The 19,013-nt window shown below is 42.1% G+C and overlaps 1 protein-coding gene across 3 annotated transcripts in view; it reads right to left on the reverse strand.

Moving 5' to 3' along the window:
- Positions 1 to 6,464, reverse strand: part of LOC145357366 (vascular endothelial zinc finger 1-like) — a 45,821-nt gene extending 39,357 nt beyond the window's left edge. For all 3 annotated transcript variants that reach the window (XM_080210668.1, XM_080210667.1, XM_080210669.1), the window contains exon 1: positions 6,373 to 6,464. In XM_080210668.1, the coding sequence (XP_080066794.1) occupies positions 6,373 to 6,405 (33 nt within the window). In that variant the 5' untranslated portion in view covers positions 6,406 to 6,464. The remainder of the gene's footprint in view (positions 1 to 6,372) is intronic.
- Between the last annotated feature and the right edge of the window lie 12,549 nt (positions 6,465 to 19,013).

Raw genomic sequence — 19,013 nt, forward strand, 5'->3', positions numbered from 1 at the left:
AGCAGGGAGGTCTTGCTGCAACTGTACAGGGCACTGGTGAGGCCGCAACTGGAGTACTGTGTGCAGTTTTGCTCCCCTTATTCGCAAAAGGATATATTGGCCTTGGAGGGAGTACAGAGAAGGTTCACCAGGCTGATATCGGAGATGAGGGGGTTAGCTTATGAAGAGAGATTGAATAGACTGGGCCTGTACTCGTTAGAGTTTAGAAGCCTGAGGGAGGATCTTATAGAGACTTACAAGATAATGAAGGGGCTAGATAGGGTCGAGGTAGAGAGATTCTTCCCGCTTAGAAAGGAAAACAAAACTAGAGGGCACAGCCTCAAAATAAAGGGGGGGGAGGCAGTTTAGAATGGAATTGAGGAGGAGCTTCTTCACTCAAAGGGTGGTGAATCTCTGCCCATTGAAGTGGTGGAGGCTACCTCGTTGAATATGTTTAAGTCATGGGTAGATAGATTTCTGATAGACAAGGGAATTAAGGGTTATGGGGAGCAGGGGGGAAAGTGGAACTGATCCACTTCAGATCAGCCATGACCTTATTAAATGGCGGGGCAGGCTCGAAGGGCTAGATGGCCTACTCGTGCTCCTATTTCTTATGTATCAACATTCTGCTCAAATTAAAAACATATGAGTTTTACCATCAGCTTTTTTACAAAATTTCTCATTTTAATTCCTATCCATTTCCATCTTTGAATTCAGTAAGGAATTTGCTAACGTTCTCCTGAAGGAAATTACTCAATCAGGCTATGCAATCCACTGACCCAGGGCACTTCAGCATCTTTGTATTATTTTAAACTGGCAGGTGACCTTTCTTTTACACAGTCAGACTCAAACTCTAGAGACATGGTAGACACTGAGTGAGAAGATTCATGCTGCCAGTTACTTCCAATGAAACTTGCTGAGAAAGTGCCTGATAGTAGGCACAGATTGTGTCACCAAGCCTGAACCTTTCTGTCGACATTGCCTATCAGACTCAGGTGAAGAATGGCCACTTGGGTGAGGCTGCAAAGATGGGCAGTTTCGCCTGAAATCACATCATAGCGTTCAGTACCACTTTCAGAAGATGACACATGACTGGACAATAAATAAGTAGGACACAGTATATTCTTAAAATGAAAAATAGCAATGCCAAAAGCATGCGACTTAGTCATTTGCTGCAGCCAAAAGCCAAATAATATGTCATTTTAACACAGTAAGCAAAATGTTTTAAATAAGGAAGACTCCTATGTTATCTGGGGAGGCAGAGTGGCACAGTGGTTAGCACTGATGCCTCACAGCACCAGGGTCTCAGGTTCAATTTCAGGCTTGGGTCGCTGTCTGTGCAGAGTTTGCACATTCTCTGTGTCTGCTGTGTCTCTGTTTCCTCCGGGTGCTCCAGTTTCCTCCCACAGTCCAAAAATGTGCGAGTTAAGTTGATTGACCATACAAAATTGCCCTACTGTCAGGAGATTAGCAGGTTAAATGTGGGATTATAGGGGTAGGGCCTGGGTGAGATCGTGATCAGTATAGATTTGATGGGCCAAATGGCTCCCTTCTGCACTGCATAGATTCTAACCTCATACAGCAAACAGCTTCTTCTACATCAGCCTTTAATCCAGTTTGTATGAAACTATGCTGCCTGCACCTTGTCTCACACTGGGGCTCATTCACCCAACAAACTCTGTTCAGCAAGTTTAACATCCCTCCGTGGCCTCACGTACCCGCTATGGCTTTCTAGCTGTAGGCTCCATTCATCCTTTTAACAGCGTTCCTGAGTTAGTGGCAGGACATTCAGCTCCCATTCTGGAATCCAGCACCTCAGCGTTGGTTATGTTACTTCACTTTCTGCCTTTTAAAAAAAAATAGCAAACCACTTTTTTTCCAGCAAAAGCCCAGTCCTGCCTCATCTGCCTCTTGTTCCTCATGCGGCCGGCCTCACCACTAACACACCCCAGCCCTTCCAATCTCCCACTGCTTGCATGTCCTCGCCCTTTGCCCTCCCCCACAATCGCTCACCCCAGTCCTTCACCCTCACCCCTTGTCGGTCACCACAGCCCTTCATCTCCCCCCACCCCCAACCAAACTCTCACCAAGCCCTGTTAACTTTAGTTAACAGAAATCTCTCATTTAAAATTAACTGGAATTGTATCAACTGCAATTTGTGGGCAAGTATTCCAAACTTGTACTGCCCTATCTTTCACTCCTGAAAGGCTTGGCTTTAATTATCCCAACCCCTTGGCTGCACAACAGTGGAACTAACAATTCCTTTTTAATATTTTTTCATGGATGTGGGTGTTGCTGGCTAGGGCAGCATTTATTGCTCATTCCTAATTGCCCGTGAGGTGGTGGTGGTGGTAAGCTGTCTTCTTGATCTGCTGCAGTCTATGTGATGCAAGTGCATCCAGTGTTGTTACGGAGGGAGTTCCAGGATTTTGGCTCAACGACAGTAAGGAATGGTGATACATTTCCAAGCTGGATGGTGTGTCGCTACCACCGGTTAGTGGTGTCCCCATACATCTACTGCCTTTGTTCCAGGTGATAGCGTTCGCAGGTATGGAAGGTGCTGTTGAAGAGCTTTGATGAGTTGCTGAAGTGCACACACTGCTGCTACTGAGTGTTGGTGACGGAGGGAGTGAGCATTTGTGGAAGGGGTGCCAACCAAGTGGGTTTTGTCTTGGACGGTGTCAAGCTTCTTGAGTGTCATGGGAGTTGCACTCATCCAGGCAAGTGGAGAATATTCCATTATACTCCTGACTTGAGCCTTATAATTGGTAGACAGGCTTTGGGGAGTCAGGTGGTAAGTCACTGAACACAGGATTCCTATCCTCTGGCTAGCTCACGTAACCACAGTATTTATGTGATTGGTCCAGTTCAGTTTCTGGTCAATAGTAACTCTCTGGATGTCGATAATGGGAATTCAGCAATGCTAATGGCAATGTCTAGCACTTGTGTGAACCATAGGAAAGTTACAGCACAGAAAAGGCTGTAAGCAGCTAAAGGAAGAGGCTATTCAGCCCACCTGTCTGTGCCAGTTGGAACATGAAGTGTGAATGTTGTCACTTATCAGCCCAACTGAATGATGTACAGATCTTGCCGTGCGTGGATACGGACAGCTTTCTATCTACTCTGTATCCCATTACACCCTGGAAACTTTGATCAAATCACTTCATAATCTTCTAAATTCTAAGGAACACAACTCTGGTCTATACAATCCATCTTGTTTCTCTTTAATCTCCTGACAAGCAGTGATGATTTTAACCCTTCCAACTACTCTGCCTCTTTTTCAATATTCCTTAAAACCTACTTCTTTGACCAGTCTGTCCGAATATGACTTGGTGTCAAATTTTGTGTTCATGTGAGCATACTTGTGACAATAATAAATAAACTTTAAATCCTTCCACACAAGTCCTCAGCAAATTATCGTTTACTTGTGGCCACAAAAGGGAGAGCAAGCTATCTGATCATAAGGAAACCCGCCAAAAGACTAATTCTACGTTCAAACTGCATACACATAAATGCATTCCTGGCAAGAATTGCTGGATATCTTCTAACTGAAATCCTGACAGTTTTTTGCTCTCTAACACAGAAGCACTGAAATTCAATTGTTCCTACACCCACTCCAATTGAAATTGGCTGGCTTAGCAAAGAGTAAGGTTGGAACCAGGATTTTTGGATCAAATACAAGAAAGGCAATGTTCAAATCTACTCAGAAATAGTAAATCTCACAGTCTCTGCGATTTGATGCCAGATTACAGTCACAAGACACTATGTATAAAGATGCAGGATTTTACACAAAAATTTTGCCAGTGCAACATTCGACTAAACATACACGTTCACAGACTTATTTGTGATAAATAAAAGTTCATTTTTATTATAGAACCATAGAAGGGCAGAAGGAAGCCAGTCAGCCTGCCCTACCTGTGCCAGCTTTCTCTCTCTCTCTCTCTCGCTTGAGAGCAACTCATCTAGTCCCACCTCTCCGGCTTTTCCCTGTAGTCCTGAATACTTTTTTCTCTTATCCAATCCTATTTGGAAAGCCACAATTGAACGTGCCTCCACAACATTCTCAGGCAGTGCACTTCCCAATCCTAAGTGCGTAAAAAGATATCCCTCGTGACACCGTTACTACTTTTGACCATACCTGAAGCAGGTGTGCTCGGTTCTCGATTGTTCCGCCAATGGGAACAGTTTTGCCTTAGGTAGGTTTGAAGGAAGGTTATGTTAACCTTGGAGGGGATACAATAAAGGTTCACTACAATGATTCTCGGGGTGAAGGGATCATCATATTAGGAGAGATTGAGGGACTAACTTCTTTATATTTTGAAACAGTGAAAGGTGATTGCGTGGAAACATTTAAAATTAAGTGTTAAAATTCTTAATGTCTTGACACGGTTGATGCTGGCAGGATGCTTTCCCTGTCTGAGAATCCCAGAACTAGGGCCCACAACTTCAAAATAAAGAGTTGCCAGGAGGAATTCCTTCATTGAAATGGGTTTTGGATCACTGGAATTCTCCACTCCAGGGCATTGTGGACAGGCAGCTGCTGAACACATTCAAGACAGAGATCGCTGGATTTTTGGACACTCAGGGAAATTGAGATGATGCAGAAAAGTGGAATTGAGGTAGATCAACCGTGACTGTAGCAAATGGCAGGAGACAGCTTAGCGCTAAATGCCCTAATATCTGCTCCTGTTGTATTTCCTGTGTTCATATGTGACACATGTGAAGGATATGGGCCAAACACATGCAATTGGAACTAGCTGGAAGGGCAGCATGGTCAGCACAGACCAGGTGGGCCGAAGGGCCTTATTCCATGCTGTACTGCTCTATGACATAACTAGTTCAGGATTCCTCTGGCTTTTAAAATATAATTCACACCTTCAGCAGTGCCATTCAAATGTTAACTTTGGAAGCAACATTTTAAATTAGGACAGTTAATTCTCACACTGCATAAATCTCAGCTTGCGTCCAAAAAAAGCTTTGCTGGACCATTATGTTTCCTTCTGTAAAATATATTAAAAGCCCCACATTCAAGTATAGTAAACCTCGCTGCTTGATGGTAACTCTGTGTATGGTGGGCACCTTTCATCAAAACAAAGAAAACTTAAAATGAAAACTGTAATTAAAAAAATTATATCCCCATTTGGTAGAACAGCACCAAAATATCACAGCGTGTGCCCAGTACTAAATCCAAAAACGAACTGTTTTAGTTAAATGTGTTAAAGTTTAACTGCATGACAAGAAATCTTTTGGGGCAATAAATTGCATGCAAGTAACAGTTCAAAAAAAAAGTGAGGAAGTAAATAGTTGACGTGGACAATGGGAAAGAGATAGTCATATGGAGTCTTACAGCACCAAAATTGGTCATACAGCACCAGAAGACCAAGCGACTCAACAGCTTCTTTCTTGCTGCCTTCAGACTTCTGAATGGGCCTACCTTATATTAAGGTGATCTTTCTCTACACCTTAGCTACAACCGTAGCAGCTCCCTCTCCTTTCCTTCTCCCCAATGTACTCTTTGAACAGTACACTTTGTCAGTATAGCGTACAGGAAACAATACTTTTCGCTGTATCCAAAAAGCACCCATCCATTCTAATCCCATTTTCCAGCAGTTGCATGCTGAATGGCATTTCTAAGCACTCACTTAAATGCCTGGGTTCCACTTAGAATCACACAGTGCAGCAGTGGCCTTTCGAGTCTGCACTTACTGAACTGACAACTGTTGCTGCAAACTTATCACCTATTTAGATTGGGGAGGGAATTCCCTGGGGCGGCACGGTGATGTAGTGGTTAGCACTGCTGCCTCACAGCGCCAGGGACCTGGGTTTGATTCCTGGCTTGGGTCCACATCTGTGTTGAGAACTTGCACGTTCTCCCCGTGTCTGCATGGGTTTCCTCCCACAGTCTGAAAGACGCGCTGGTTCGGTGCATTGGCCATGCTAAATTCCCCCTCAGTCTACCCAAACGGGCGCTCCGCACATTCTGAAAGACGTGCTGGTTAGGGTGCATTGACCCGAACAGGCACCGGAGTGTAGCGACGAGGGGAAAATCTCACTGTTACTTCATTGCAATGTTAATGTTAGCCTTACTTGCGACTAATAAATAAACTTTGACTGGGATTCCTAACTGTTGGCTACAGTGTACAAAATGCATCCTCCAGCTCTTAAACTCTTCGGTGTAAATAAAAAGAAGTGGTTTGATGTGAAGTGGGTGATGCAGTGCCGGCTTGGAGAGCAGCTGGAAGTCTTGACTATGACAATGCTGCAGCTAAACCTGAGGCACAGAAACTTCCCTCAGCCTTGACTTCAAAATGCCGACTTCTGAGAGGGGTTCGCCTTGTTGCCGCTTCTAAGGGAGGGGGGAATTTTCCCCTCACCCTCGTCCTGCAGCCTCACCTGAAATATGAAGGCGCCCCAGGTCGCTTCCATCTGGCCTCCGGACGAGAAGCGGGCGCCGAGCGGAGGCCACAACAAAGCTGCAGCAAACACAGCGCTGGGGCCAACATGGCCGCCGCCGCCACTTCCTGTCACCTTTGACCTCCCCTTGCTCTGGGCGCCCCCATGTGCTGAGTGCGGCTGGGGGGGGAAAAGTGGGACAATGGGTCAGCCCTACAACTTGCTACATCTGTAGGCAACAGTGCACTCGGGGGCCCCGTTCCCTCTCCCACATTGCTAGGGCTGGCCCAGCATTACCCTGGAGCCTCCAAGCAATAACGTTTTTCTTTTCAAAATGTACATATATTTTGTTCAGGGCATTTTTTTTCTTATTTGTTAGTGTCGCAAGGAGGCTTTACATTAACACCACAATGAATGTAGTGTTTAAAGTTTATTTATTAGTGTCACAAGAAGGCTTCACATTAAACATTACACTCATTGTGATGTTAAAGTTTATTTATTATTGTCACAAGGCGGCTTATGTTCACACCGCAATCGGTGGCACAGTTGCTGCCTCACAGCACCAAGGACCTGGGTTTGATTCCCAGCTTGGGTCACTGTCTGTGTGGAGTTTGCACATTCTCCCTGTATCTACGCAGGTTTCCCTGTAGGTGCTCCGATCTCCTCCCACAGTCCAAAGATGTGCAGGTTAGGTGCATTGGCTACACTAAATTCTCCTTCAGTGTACCCGAACTGGTGCCAGAGCATGGTGACTAGGGGATTTTCATAGTAACTTTATTACTATATGAATGTAATCCTATTTTATGACTAGTAAATGAACTTTAACTTTTAAAATCCCCTAGTAGCCACACACTGGCACCTGATCGGATACACACAGAATTTTAGCATGCCCAATGCACCTAACCAACACTTCTTTTGGATTGTGGGAGGAAAGCAGAGCACGTGGAGGAAATCTACACAGACACGGGAAATTGCCACACCATCACCCAAGCCGGGAATCAAATCAGGATTCCTAATACTGCGAGTCAGCAGTGCAAACCACTCTGCTACCATGCAAGCATGTAGGTGTCGCTGGCTGGGCCAACATTTATCGTCCATCCCTAGTTGCACTTGAGGGCAGTTGAGAGTCAACCACGTTGCTCTGGGGTCACATTGATTTGATTTATTATTGTCACATGTACTGGGATACAGTGAATGGGTCAGTGGACTCATCAACATCTAGGACACATTTAAACATATTATCTTGGAACTGTCGAAACATTGTGATGGTTTCTCAGAATAGGTAAGTTTCTCTATCATCAGGGCGAACTCTCCTGATCTTAGCAAGAACAAAGATAGAACTCAGGAGCAGGAGGAAGCTAGTTAACCCCTCAAACTTGTTCCACCATCTTCTTTGAAAGAGTGCCAATGGGATCTCTTATGGACAGATGGGAGCTTGGTTTAACATCTCATCTGAAAGACATCACCTCTGACAGTTCAATACGCTATGTTGCAACTGAATATCAGACTCGATCCTTGAGCTCGAGTTCTGGAATTGGTCGACTCCAGAACCTGGTGACTCAAACAATTGTACTATAAACTGAACCACACCTGACAGGCAACAATATTGAAGAGCAGCAGGGGAGTTATCCAAGGTCCTGGCCAATATTCATCCCTCACTAAACATCACAAAAAACAGATTATCTGGTCCTTATCCAAAGATGTGCAGGTTAGGTGCATTGGACACTAAGGGACAATTTAGCACAGCCAAAGTCGTGTAGGTTAGTGGTATTAGCAAGACAAGTATGTGGGGTCATGAGAACATCTTGGGTCGGATCTTCCGTTAGTCAGCAGACTCAATGGGCCAAATAGCCTCCTTCTGCGCAGTAGGAGTGTATGACCACATTATTGTTTGTGGGAGTTTGCTGTTTGCATATTGGCTGCTTGGTTTTGATCATTACAACAGTGACTACATACCAAAAGTACTTCATTGGCAACTTTGAAATGCCTAATAGTTATGAAAAGCACCAAATAAGTACCAGATAGGACCACTCTAACCATCAAGGCACTGGGTTACAAAATTATTGCAGCCAAATGAATAGAATTCCAACTGATATGCTGGAACTTTACCACTCCACCTGCCACAACAATTGGAGCACATGAGGATTGGATAATGAGAAGGTCTATGGCTATCGGAAGGATTTTCTGATCTCGGGTTGAGGGAGGCCATAAAATCCCGTCCATAGTATAAGAACCTTAACTGCGGTGGTATCCTAAATCCCAGAAGGGAAACTTGGAACATAGTTCTTAACTGTTTATTTTGCAAACTAGTATGTGATGAAAGAAATGAAAACCAGAGTCCAGTCTTGTTGTAATTATTTAAATAAAAATGTTTATTAAATTGTATAACACATGAAATGTAAGACAGAACAAAAATTACAAGCAACTACAGTAATGGCTCCAAACACAGTTTACTTAATTTAAATCCATTTCAAAGCTATCTACTTTTCTGAACTCTAAGAATTTACTTTCCCCAAAACAACATCCCATAAGTTTTTACACAATGAGCTTTCTCCTCATTCTTGGGTTCTCCTGGTATGGAGAACATGACTGTTCCCCATTCTTGGGGAGCAGGTTTCTTCCTTGTCAGGGAGAACCTCTCCCAGCCAGGCCATAAAGGCAAGTGAGCCCAGATGATTGCATTAGCAAGCCTGGGATGCAATGTAAATTAGCATTTCCATATGTTTGAATAAATTATTCAACCTCTCACTGGAAATGGACGAGAGACTGTCCTCGCCAGAAATCCAATGCCAATAAGGTCGTCAGATCCAATAAGTCCAACGTGATCCTGATATCTTACTTTTGCATGATTTTACTGGCTTGCTCATACAGATGGGATGAGCCAGTAAAATTGCAGCCAGAGTTATAGAGTCACAGCACAGAGAAAGGCCCTTTGCCCGTCATGTTTGTGCCAAAGACAAACAACCTATTTTAATCCCATTTTCCAGCACTTGGTCCATTAAAGGTAACTGCCTTAGCATCGCAGACACACATTTAAAAACTTCTTAAATGTTACAAGGATTTCTGCCTCCACTATTCTTTCTGGCAGTGAGTTCTGGATTCCCACCACCCTCCAGGTGAGAAGACTTTTCTTCACATCTCCTCTAAACCCCTACCCCTTAACTTAAATTCCCCCCCCGCCTCCATCATCATTGAGCCCTCCACCAAGGGTAAAAGTCTGTCTATCTATACCCCTCAATTTTGTACATCTCAATCATGTCCCCCCCCCCGCCCCCTCAGTTTCCTCTACTCCAAGGAAAATAACGCTGTTCTATCCAATGTCTCTTCATAACTATAACTCTCCAGCCCAGGCAGCATCCTGGTAAATCTCCCCTGCACCCTTTCCAGTGCTGTCACATCCCTCCTACAACATGGATTCCAGAACTGTACACAATATTTTAGCTGTGCCACTGATCAGCCATCTGACCAGCCCTTCTATATCCTTCTGTAATCAAAGGCCATCTTCCTCACAATTACCACTATAAAGTATTAAAGACTCAGTCATCAGAATCAACTCAGTTCTGTTGCCTCATCAACAAATCCACCCTCCTGGGAGAAGTGTCAATGACAGTTCATTAGACATAGGTAAGTGAATGTTGAAGCTCATTCTAGAAGGACAGAATAGGGCTGGTTAGCTAAATTGGCTAGATGGCTATTGTGCAGTTCATCTAAACATCAACAGTTCAGGTTCAATTCCTGCTGAGGTAGACTCAGGGCCTGCCTCCTAGCCCTGCCCCTGAGATTGGAAGGCAATGACAACCCAGTGTGGAGCTTCAGCAGACAATGAACAAAGGTCACACCTGTGGGCACAGCAGACATGCATAACATGGACTTCCCCATCAGCCTGATAATTAAACTCACTGTAGCAACCCAGGTTCAATTCTGGCCTCTGGTCTGAATGGAGTTTGCATGTTCCCCCAGTGTCTGCATGGGTTTCCTCTGGGTGCTCTGGTTTCATCCCACAGTCCAAAGATGTGCAGGTTAGGTGGATTGGCCATGCTAAATTGCCCACTTTTTAAATTTATGTTTTTATTCCCATTCAATCCAATCAAGTCCAATTCAGAGTCTCAACAAGTTGAGACATTCCCAATCCAAGCTGACAAGACAGGGCTCTCACCTCCTGTCTTGGGTTTGATCATGATCCAAGCTGATTGGAGTAGGTGTAGCTCCTCCTCCAAGGCTTGATCTCATTTACATCTTAGCCAAATGGCCAAGATGCCGCTTTTAAAAATTGCTTCCAACGAAACTGAAATGTAACTTAATGACTTCAACCAAGCACAGCATGTCAACACTACACTTGATGTTAGCCAATTGTCCCTTAGTGTCAGCGGGACTAGCAGGGTTAGGAAGATAGAGCCTGGGTGGGATTGTTGTCAGTACTTGCTCAATAGGCTGAGTGGCTTCCTTCTGTACTGTAGGGACTCTATTCTATGAATACGTCAACATACATTGTGTTACTACATTTTTACCTAGATTTGCATCATCAGCAAATTTAGATGGGGTGACGGATAATAATGTATCTAAGTCAGTAAGGATTGTCAATAGCTGAAACTCCAGCAGTAATCCTCTCACACTTCACCAGCTAGTCTGCAAACTTGAAAATGCCCATTTATCCCTACTCTATGCTTCCTGCCAATCCTCTCTGTGCTATTACCCACAACTCCATGAGGCTTTATCTTCTGCATTAATCTTTTGTATCAACTGCCTTTTGGAAATCCAAGTATATTACATCTACTGATTCCCCTTTATCTGCCCCAGTAATTACGCCCTCAAAAAACTAACAAGTCTGTTGTTCCATATGATTTCCCTTTTGTAAAAGTATGGTGACTTTCTGATCATACTGTGATTTTCTAAATGCACCACTGATTCATCAACTATGTTTTGGATTTATTCACATCTATTGTAATTGGACATCTCATCGATAGTTGTAATTTCAATATTCACTAGTTTTCTCCCCTGTCCCCCCCCCCCGCCAAACACCTCACACTCAAGTGACTCTTCCAGATGTGACATGTTTGAAAACACTGAACTTAAATACAAATGCACAGAGAGATGCATCACATCTTAGTTTTACTACAATTCCCCTTTATAGAGGCATAGAAAGGAAAAGTTTACTGTTTAAAATTTGGTGTCACAAGTGGGCCGTATGACGTTATTGTGAAAATCCCCTAGTTGCCACACTCCGGCACCTGTTCTGGTACACTAAGGAAGAAATTAGCATGGTCAATGAACTTAACTAACATGTTTTTCAGACTGAGAGAGGAAACTAGAGCACCTGGAGGAAACCCACACAGACATGAAAAACGTGCAGACTCTGCAGGAATCAAACTCAGGTCCCTGGTGCTGTGAGGCAGCAGTGCTAACCACTATACCACCATGTCTGGTTTCTTATGTTCTATTGATGAGTTACACAGCTGTAGGTGATGCAGAGTCTCATAGGCTTTTCTTGTCCTTTGCATCACAATGGAGTGACAAATAGAAGAAAACAAATTGCTTTTCAAGAAGGAAATATCTTTTGACAAAGATAGCATGACTATAACATTACATTCCACACCTTCTTTCCTTCTCTATGTATGGCATGCTGTGTCTGTATAGCACACAAGTAACAATACGTTCACTGTATACTAATGCACGTGACACTAATAAATCAAATCTAAATACTGCAATGACAGAAAACAAACTATAAATTGCTCCATCAAATATCTGAAGGTAGAACTTACCTTTTAAAATGGCCACCTTTTCTCTATCTTTGCAATGTGCTCTATCTACACAACATAAACTCAAGTCTGCATCTTACCATCTACCTGCTGGTGGAAGAGAATGCATAACAGCAGATAGGATGGCATGACAAAAGAGCTTGTCAGTATTGAGCTTTTAGCTTGTACATATCAGGAATAGTAATTGCTAATTGTGACTAAACTGGTTCCTGAAAGCATACAGGATGGATATTAAAGCTTAATTCATATATATCTGGGCAATGGTTTCCCATGAATAAAAAATTCTTGGTAAGCTTGTAAGGGTGAAGAAAACATTCCTACCATTTATTACAGACTTACTGCTGCTCTAGCAATCATGCAATTGCCATTTGTTTCATTGTGCTGGAGGGTGCGAATGGCTTCTTAGCCCTTTGGCTAAGATCAAGCTATGAGTTTTCAACAAGAGCAGGATTTTCTCCGGAACAGGTGTCAAAAGCTATGTTAAACAAAGTTCTACACAAGTTTAAACCATTCTTGTGTAGTCCTGATCTCATGTTAAGAAGGATACAGAAATGTTGGAGAAAGGGCAAGGGGAGGCGATGAACTAGTGGTATCACTAGTCTATTAACCCAGAAACTCAGCTAATGTTCTGGGGACCTTCGTTCAAATCCCATCATGGCAGATGGTGGAATTTGAATTCAATCAAAAATATCTGGAATTAAGAATCTACTGATGACCATGAAACCATTGTCAGTTGTTGGAAGAATCCACTTGGTTTACAGATGTTCTGCAGGGAAGGAAATCTGTCGTCCTTACCTGGTCTGCCTACATGTGAATCTAGAGTCACAGAAATGCAGTTGATTTTGCCTTCTGGAAATGGCCTAGCAATCTATTCAAGGACAACTAGGAATGAGCAATAAATGCTGGCCAGCCAGTGACACCCATGTCCCATATACCAATAGAAAAGATTTACAAGCTTACCAAAACTATTATAATCAGAGGACTAAGTAAACTGGGACTCTGCTCTGGAAAAGTTATGGCGGAGGCATACCCAGTTAAAAAAAGTGTTTTGAATTAGAGAAAAGGAAATGTTTCCACTTGTGAGTTGAATCCAGAACTGGGGGTCATAAATATAAGATATTCACTAATAAATTCAAGGAATAAACTAGGGAATTAAGAAAAAAACTCATTTTACCTACAGAGCAGTTGGCAACTTTCTAGACATATGGTATAGTTGAAGCAAAAAGCATAGAAGCAATTAAGGGAACACAAAGAAGAAATAAAGTTATGCTGATTAGATAACGAAGTTTGGGAGGAGGCTCATGTGCCAGGTAAACACATGAATTAATTAGGCCCATGTATATTTATAGATTATCTTTTGCCGCTCGGTAGTCTGTTTCCTTACCATGCCCGGGTTTTGCTTTCATTTATCTGTAATGTGATCTCTGAGGTTGTCAGTGCAGACTCCCTCAATATTGGGCTGAAATTGCAGCCTAGGTTATGTCGAGGAATTTCATTGCTTCAGTAGTGTTACACCCCACCTGAAAGTCGACACTGACTACACTTCTAAATACTTAATTTGCTGTGTAATGTCCCGAGGTGCTAAATGCAAGTTTAGTCTTATCTATATGGGAGTTATTGTTGTGTAGCTACCTGAATAAAAGCACAAAGAATGTGACCTTAGACGACTCCTGTGATAGAAAGCAGACCAAACATTTGGCAATACAACACTTAGTCATTAAACTACTTTATTTCACGTAAAATGGACATAGCGTGTTACTATTACAATGCCACTTTAACTTATTTCAATCGAACTTTCAGTAATATGAACAATTAGGTTCTCCTGCAGGTCACAAAACTCACAGCTGCATTCTGGACAGGGTTGCATCTGCTGTAACTTGCCCCAAAAGACCCCTCCTTAAGATTGAAGCGCTTCCCAACAAAAAAAATGCAAATTAGATGAGCTAATGAATTACAATATAACCAAGGGACGTCTCCTCCGAAGGGTTGGAAGTTTTTGCTTTTATAAATAATTGAATCTAACATTTTAAAATCTATAGCTTTTCATCTCCTGGAAAGCACCTCATTTCCAGGGGGCGTTCTACTTTAGCAAAGAAACGCAGCGTCCAACGTGCATACAGCAAGCCCTCAAACAGCAATCTGATATCGACAAAATGCTTTGTGTTAAGGAATTATTAGCCAACAGAATTGCCCCCCCCCCACCCAAAGATTGGATCTTTTGTTTCATCCAAAAGACAACACTTCAAACAATGCAGCACTCACCTCAACACGTCACTTAAGTGCCAGCCCCGATTTTGCGCTCCAGTCTTGCAGTGGGACTTGAATCGACAGGTTTCTGTCTCATGTAGACCAGACTGCGAGTTCAGATGGACAAGGATCCCACTACCTCACAATCCTCTTAAATACTTACGTAAATGTGAGATGCGCCAGTGTATCAGCTGGATGTGTTATAATTACCTATGTACATTTACATTATAAACACTGTCAAGTTTTCATTAAAGCTCCATGTCTGAAGCCAGTTGGCCAAATTCTTCATTAGCATCTGCGAAATTGCAAACTGTGCGATAGATTGATAATTGAGTGGTAGGTGACAGAATAAAGGAAGCTTGCTGTGATTGGCATGATGCTACAGGTGGTGTTCCAAAATTACGTCCCGGGGCTTCAGATTTTTAACGATATAAGCATTAAAGCTGATGAAAACAGATTTACGCATCCAAGTTTGCAGGTAGCAGGAAGTTGAAGGCATAAATTGCATATACTAGAAATACTCAGGTCAGGAATGATCTGTGGAGAGAGTTAACATTCCAAGTCAATGATCGCTTGTCAGCACTGTAGGTGCGATTCAATTTTTAAACAAATTACGCTAGGCAAAGAGACAGGGTGGGTGAAAAGATCAGATATTTGATGGGTGGAAATAGCAATGATAAATGAGTTGCGAACAACAGCAAGACTATTACCATCACCCATCTAACAAAATGGGAACGATGATCTGATGATGTTGAAATCAATGCTGAATCCAAAACATTGTTAAATGCCCGTTCGAAAGCGATGTCTTCCTTGATCCTCATTGATTATAGCACAAACCGAAGAGAGAATGAGTGGGGAATTAAAATGGCAAGTGACTGAAAGATCACTGCCACACCAGGAAACAATTGTGTTGGACAAAACAGCCATCTATTCTTATGTTTGGACTTCCCAGTAAAATGTAGAGATTACAAGCAGCAAATTCAATACACTAAATTGAAAGTAGAAGCACTTTCATCTGGAAGGTGAAATTCTTGCCCTGGTCGCAAACAGAAAATGTCCTAACTTGGCCATTAATGAAGGCCCCGTCTCTTCAATAATCAATGTCTTATCCAAAGCAAAAGAGCACAAGATTTCTTCTTAATCTCCTGCCCTCATAAATATTTAAAGCAAATATCACATAATTCGTGCTTTAATCAACACGTTGTCTTCTGTGAATAACAGACTCCAGGTATTTTCTCTGGCGCAATTTTCATACATCTATAAAGTTGCTTTTCGCATTCAAAAACTGGAAACTTTTTATTTCAAGTCTTAGTATCTAGTCCCCCACACCCCGCCCCCCCCCCCCCCAGTTGTGTCCACGCTGCAAAGGTTTTGCAATCCGTGTGGATGCACAATTTTCCAGGTTGCAACTTAGCATTGTGACTTGTGCTGTGTTTCTCTGCAGCGAACAATGTCTGTTTAGCTGTTTTTCAAACTTTGAAGATGCGTTACAACATATTTCAAACGCTTTTCTCCAACCTTGTTTTATGCAAGATGCTAATTTATACACCCGCGACCGCTTTCATGTTTGAACTCCCATTTTTTTCAAGTAAATACAGGTTCGCCGACTTTTAATTTCATAAAGGCTCTAAACTCAAGATTCACATTTACAATCCAGAAACAAATCACATTTGTTCATTCACACCGTGGGGTTCAAATGAGCAGCTATGCATTTTTGTATAGCAATGTAAATCCTTATATCCTTCTCTGGATCCTATGGGGAAAAATAACGATCTCAAGTTTTCGGATACATTTGCTGGAGGGGAGAAATAATTGACGCAAAATGCCATTGATGCAATGTGAAGTTGGATGAACACAAAGTTGAGGGGCATAAAATACTGATGGGGTTAGATAAGGATAGGAAAAAGCTTGTATGAAACAGGGTTGTGGGTAGAAACTAAATCGCTGATCGATATTCCAATTCAGACACGGCAAATTAACTGTCTTAGCATCAGATGTTCTTTTGAACCAACCACAAAGAGATTACACATTTATAAAACTTACCAATTATCACGATATCAAACTTCCCTGACTACATCCCAAGTCTGCACCATCAACGGTTAAGTGCAACGTTGTGTACAGCAGGCACTGCAGGCTAATTTCTCGCTTGGTTATTGATTTTTAAAGTGGCGAAGATTAAATCTCCCACTCGATTAGTTTTCAGCTTTCCTGGATTTTCACCTCCAGTTAAATGACACATTCCAAGTGATCCCGTTCCAGACGGATCAACTCTTATAACACTACCCTGGAGTCCCACATTGATCCCTATCCAACCCAGCTACCTGCACCTCCAAAGGTTAAGCAATGAAGTTACTCGTTGGCCTCCACCCGTTCCCTCATACTAAACATGAAACCCTCTCCACATCGGCTGCAACTATACTCAGCACTTCACGGTGATGCTATCCACTATTAAAATGATCACTAAAAAGCAATGCAAAACAGTAACAATTTTCCATCTTTAAGATAAGCTTATTTCCTTGGGAATTGATTGCACTTACTCCTCCAAACCCTTGATTCACAACCTTCCTCAACTGTTTAGACAATTGCCATTACATCAGTGCGCAGGGATAACTCGCCAAACTGCATTCCACAAAACCCCAGGGACCGGGTCTAACGAATGCATTTCTCATTTACCTGTCAGTCCTATGCTTGCTGTGTTCAGATGACAATTTATCCATTTAAAAACAAAGGTCCCCAAATCCAAAAAGAACAAATCAGGAGATAAACACGAGTGCGAAGGCCCATACCAGGCTCAGAGGCTGCAGTTTGAATTAATTCCCTATTACTTGATAATGCTCAGCCAACTGCACATTTAGTTAAAAATTAAACTTACAAACCACAAATCATTAATCCCCTTATAAACGGAATGCTCTAATATTGCTGTTTTAAAAGGGTGGCGATCCAGCAGCCCTGATATCGGTCAACAGCAGAACTGCGTGCAGATATTGGTACACAAGTATCTTTTGTATTAGAATGGAAGGAATAGGCACTAGAAGGAAAGAGCAAAGTTTAGTTACAAAAGAATGACCATTAGGTGATAATAGTATTGAAATACTGAGTTCATAAATTAATTATACTGCAGTTACATATATATATAGTTACTTGAGATTTTCTTATAAAACACTTACCTTTTGTTTTGTATAATTTGTCATTAATGTAGTAATGGGAAATGTATCACTGCATGAAGCCTTAGTTAACATCTCAGTCCCCACCCCCACGCACGGTGCAAGACATCCTATTTCACTTGAGTGAAGTTCATACGAAAAATCATTTGGCAAATTTGACGGTTTCTGGTACTTAAAAACCAAACCATCGCCTCGCGGCGCAAGTGTAAAATAGTGGTTCTACAAAATTCAATGCCTACTGAACTGTTCTTCTTTGGGGCTCCTCACCTTTTTTAAAAAAAAGTATTGCTTTACTCGTTTGTAATGCTAGCTGCCACTAAACCGTATCTTTCGTCTCGAGAAATAAATCAGAATGATCACAAATCTTAATTTCATTATTATAGTCAGGTTTACACTTTTTTTCTGCTATCAGCTAAAGTCAGCAGGATTAAGATCCCTACTTTTGCACCCAACTATAGGCAGCATGCTAACAAACAAAAGCCATTTCCAGCTAATTTTTATTCGTTCTATGTCTGAACTTTGAATAATAGAGAACGTTTATAATGGGATGTCTAGTTTTGACCATCAGTCTGATGGATCGGAGTACCCTCCTAGAAGCATACCACGCTCAAATGGATTGTAAAAATACCAATTAGCCTGGTAAAGTTGATTGCAAAAAGCTGAAATTTTTAGTTATATTCTGCAACTAATCTCGAGGTTCAGGCACTAGTCAAAAATGTTCATGTCATCTGAACCGAGAGATTATATAAGGCTAACTCACTACTAGGTATCCATTCTGGATGCAAGTGCTCCATTTCCTGGCAATCAACTGCTGATAAAACTTGCAGTAATCACTTCATAATTGTTAATCCTTCAGTGTTGACGTCATCACGCATCAACTACATGGAGCATAATGGCCATCAATCATCATCCATGATACCTGCAAAAAAAGTCCCAAAACAGAATAAAACCACAGTATATTGTAGACTAAAGTACCTATACTGGAATAATTCAAAGGCAAAAAAAATCAGTTATAATGCACCATTCCACCACCGCCCCCACCCCACCAAAAGAATTTTATTGGGAAAATGAAATGCATAAAACTAAAGTGACGCCAAGGAGACTGCTCACATTTTATTTAGGATACCGTAAGCCAAGAAAAAGGATTTAGTCCATTGGCCAAGTGCTAGAGCTGGAAGAACTGCTGACCCACTGCTTTGTCACTTATGTTTCAGATTATGAAGAAACGTTTCAATGTAGTAAATATTACATCGGCGCTAAAACTCACAGCGACTCCAAGCCAAAACAGAATTGCTTTAATAGCAATTGTTCTTGCCCTAGAAACTCTAACACTATGGGCCCATCAATGGTAGAAATCGTGGAGATTGCAGGGCGCGTTTGGTTAAAAAATGCAGTCCCACAGGTCAGGAATCAGGGAACATTGAAACAAGATCAAGTGCAAAAAAAAGTCTGGCACATGAAGACATTTTCGCAA

The sequence above is a fragment of the Carcharhinus amblyrhynchos genome, chromosome 23, assembly GCF_965287045.1.
Source record: "Carcharhinus amblyrhynchos chromosome 23, sCarAmb.v2.hapA, whole genome shotgun sequence".
Lineage (NCBI taxonomy): Eukaryota > Metazoa > Chordata > Chondrichthyes > Carcharhiniformes > Carcharhinidae > Carcharhinus > Carcharhinus amblyrhynchos.